Genomic DNA, 3,727 nt, shown 5'->3' with positions numbered 1-3,727 from the left:
AAAAAAAAAAAAAATGAAAGCTAGTATTTCAAATTTCCCAAACCCAAGTTCATGGGTTAACTATTTGCTATGACAGTCACACTATTGGGGTAATGGAAAGGTAACTTCTTGTTGGCTTGGTGAAGTAAGGGAAGCGACAGGTCATAGATATGGCTGTAAAAGGTATCCAGATTTTCCAATGGGGATTGTGGGGAATCAACTAATCTAACTGTACATATTCTTTGCTGCTTAAAAAACGGGGGGAGCATTTAAAGACAGAGTTCAAATTCCAGAGCTAACAATAGCTTCCCACCTGACGAACTGCTTTACTTGCTGCAGAATAGTTCTCTTCATCATCCATATTTGAAAAGTTCCGAGCACTTGATAATCTTTCCAGAAGTGCTCTTTTCTGTGCCTGCATTTGCGCCAAAAAACACTCTGTCCCTATGATGAGAAATTAGAATAAAGAATTCTAAAAGTTGATCAGTTTCACACTGCAAAACGAAGATCGAAGAGGAGAGAAGCATGTACCATATATTTGTTCTGCCTTCTTGAAAACGCTTGCTAGATAACATCATAAAGCTGCCCTAGGCTTACTATAAACAATCTCTTCTAATATATTAGCCAGTTCCTCTAAACCCACCCTCAGGATTAGTAAGTTTTTCCCAGTAGTTTGTCCAGAGTCAGATAAGAAAAATTACTCATACAGAAGCAGCAGCTACTTACTTTTCTGATAGATCTATACCACCTAAAAGAAAAGTCAGGAATTGAAAACCTAAATGAATCATATAGATTCTCTGCTTTTCTTAGGCTATCGTTATAGTAAACATATTGATTTACCCCACAGTTCATTTGTTTTGATTTTAAATAATCCCAAGCGAAGCTAAGGGAGGTAGAAGAGGAGGGAGCTATCTCGAGGTTTTGCAAAACAACAAGCACTGGCATTAGTGAGCTCTTACCAATAATTCTAACAGAACTGTCACAATACAAATCATATTATTTGTCATTCTGCTGACATAACTCTGATTTGGTGAATTCACTGTGCACCAGCAATGCAGTTGTAAGTCTAATGTACCATGAAATCATGTCATGAAAAAATAATGCTTCCACAAAGAATGCATTCACTTTATAAAATTAAATAACTGGGAACACTTGCAAATTAAATGCCCTCCCACTTTCCTATATAGCGCAGAACCACCACCTAATTTCACAAATTACAAAGATACCAGGCTGAGGAGCTGGATAATCAATATGCTTTAATAAATTTAAGGTGTCAGTTACCAAGTCTCCTGAAGCCAGGTACAAGATCCACAAAAGTAGTGGTGCCATCACAAAGAACGGGGGCAAGACGTAATCTGAACTGATGCCCGAGGGTCAGCAAGTGATGAGCAATGTACATGCAGTTGTTGAAGTGAATGGCAGCCAACTGGGGCAGTTTTTGAAGGTTCTCCCTAGTGCAGGAGGAGGGGTAGAAAAAGAAAGAAATCACCTGTTACTGAAGTTGGGGTTGATGAAAAGTTGCTACTCTTGTCTAGGCTTTAATCATTGTCTGCTGTATAAATGCTGTGCATAACAAGATATTATCCCATCACTCTCACTCCTATTCAATCAGAGTGAGGTTGTTCTGCCTAAATGTGACCTTTTCCTATAAAACTATCCCAGTGGTTAAAAGAAAGAGGGAATTAAGATGTTTACCTGTGTCAACTCTTTGTATTGGAAACCTAGCATAGCTATATGTAATAAATCCCTTGAAATTTAACACTGATAAATCTGTGGAAATAGAGTTACTTCCCCTTTCTCCAAATTCCTATTTCATTTATATAATGAAGCATTTAACTATTTTCTAATTCACTAATTTTCAAAGCTGGCTACAGATCAGTCACCTGGGAAATTTAAAATATATATAATAGATGCTTAGACTTCACCTCAAATTAAATCACAACTTCTGAGTGAAGCCAGGCATTTGTACATTTTAAAATCTTCCAAGGTGATTTTAATTTTTATATAAGATCAAAACTAAATCTTCCACATATACTAGTCTCCCTACTCAGCTTGAGATGAGATCTTGTCTTTTACTTCTGCTATATATCCACTAGCAGTCATTCAAATAATTCTTCCTAGTTTGCTGATTTAATTAATGTCAGGCTAGGTATACAAAGTCAGAAACTAACAATCTAAGATAGTGGTCCTCATTATGGGCTACACATCAGAATAATTTGTAGGGCTTTAAAAAACCACAGATGTGNAGGTATTTTCTTCACCTATGAAAATGGCCCCTTCCTCCTATCTCAAGAAAGACATCTTCTTTGTTCTCAAAAAACTAAAGTTGGTTCAGGCAATTATTTTTTCTGTGAGTTCTCATAGTAGGACATGTTGAGTACAGACGAATAGCTTGTCATTAACCAGAGCTGAGCTCTGCTATAAAAAGAAAACCAGTCTTCTTCTTTCTTATTCATTTGTCTATAATCCCTAAATAGGTAAAAGAAAAACTAAACAACCAGAATGACTAGGGGTTAAGCCAGAACTGAGAATGAAAGGGCAAAGGCAGAACACCTCAAGGTAGGAGGAAAAACAATTTGCTCTATAATACATGCCAGGGATCTCGAAGGGTGTGGGGAGGGGAGGCCTAGGGAACATGCCCACTATACTGAAAACTTCCTCCAGACAGCACCGTCCTCAAAAGCATATAAAGCTCACACCCTTTACCCTCTTTTCAAGAGGAAACCATATTTCAGTATGAAAAGATACAATCCAGAGCCCTACACAGATCCAAAATAACCTTAACACAATATATACCTCCAATGGCGGCAAAGAGTTAAAAATATAGTAGGTTGAGTTGAAGGATTATTTATGTCCACCAAGTAAAGGATTAGGCTACAGAGCCCAGAGTTAGTGCCTCATGGAACATACATGCTTAAATAACACTGGCAATTTAAACCCTTTGCCATCTGATGAAGTGCAGTGGAGCTGGAAAAGGGAAAAAAAATAACCCAACCAAGAAAACAGAATTTAGATGAAATAGCAAAAATGCCAAAAATTTACACTGCAAGTCCTAGGAGTCCTAGGCATTCTGAGAAATTATCAGACAGTGTTAGGAATAAAAAAGATAAGTCAGTGAGCCCTCTGTGAGGATCATAAATGTCAATAAAAAGAATGGCACAGAAGGTAAGAAAACTTGGTCTCTTTTGTCAAAGCTCCCATGTTATTATTAAAGACACTCACCCTTAAAAGCATTATTTATTGGACAAAAATCTTAAAGGGAGTCTTCTTAATTCCTGCAAGGACAAATACGGTTTCCCCTACCCCCCAAAATATATATCCCATTTGCTCACAAATTCTTTACCCAGACTCTTAGAATCTCCTGGATTCCTTGATCCAAGGCCAGGGCTGACATTTACAATGGATACGGTTCCCAGAAGGCTCTGGAAACAACATGAAAAGATGCTGCCCTACAGTTTCTGATCAAGAAAGGGTGGCTAGAAAGTCAACAAACTAAGGCGCTTCACTTGACATCTTAACATCCAGTTCTCCAACACGGCCTCACACAGACCAGGAGGTAAGGTGTTCTTAGGTGAAGTAAGACTTCCATGATATATTGGTTTACCAGAACCAATGGGTGATTCCAAGAAGTCTCTAACAGGAGTAATTATGTCAAGAGAAGAATCCACATAGTCAAGACATGGCTTTCTTAGGAAGGTGGAGCTATTTAATTTTAGCAAGAGCAGCTGCTCTTCTTTCTGTGTTCTGG

General features: G+C 38.0%; 1 protein-coding gene across 3 annotated transcripts in view; it reads right to left on the bottom strand.

Moving 5' to 3' along the window:
• Positions 1 to 20: 20 nt before the first annotated feature.
• The window catches only part of ZW10 (zw10 kinetochore protein), a 37,567-nt gene continuing 33,860 nt past the window's right edge, over positions 21 to 3,727 (bottom strand). For 2 of the 3 annotated variants that reach the window (XM_019665282.1, XM_019665281.1), the window contains exons 12-13: positions 1,261 to 1,430; positions 21 to 423 (exon numbers count right to left, since the gene is read on the bottom strand). In XM_019665282.1, the coding sequence (XP_019520827.1) occupies positions 275 to 423; positions 1,261 to 1,430 (319 nt within the window). In that variant the 3' untranslated portion in view covers positions 21 to 274. The remainder of the gene's footprint in view (positions 424 to 1,260; positions 1,431 to 3,727) is intronic. The other variant, XM_019665280.1, reaches the window with a different exon arrangement.

The sequence above is a fragment of the Hipposideros armiger genome, unplaced genomic scaffold, assembly GCF_001890085.2.
Source record: "Hipposideros armiger isolate ML-2016 unplaced genomic scaffold, ASM189008v1 scaffold_437, whole genome shotgun sequence".
Lineage (NCBI taxonomy): Eukaryota > Metazoa > Chordata > Mammalia > Chiroptera > Hipposideridae > Hipposideros > Hipposideros armiger.
The sequence above is the reverse complement of the archived record's forward strand: the minus strand, read 5'-3'. Positions and strand labels throughout refer to the sequence as shown.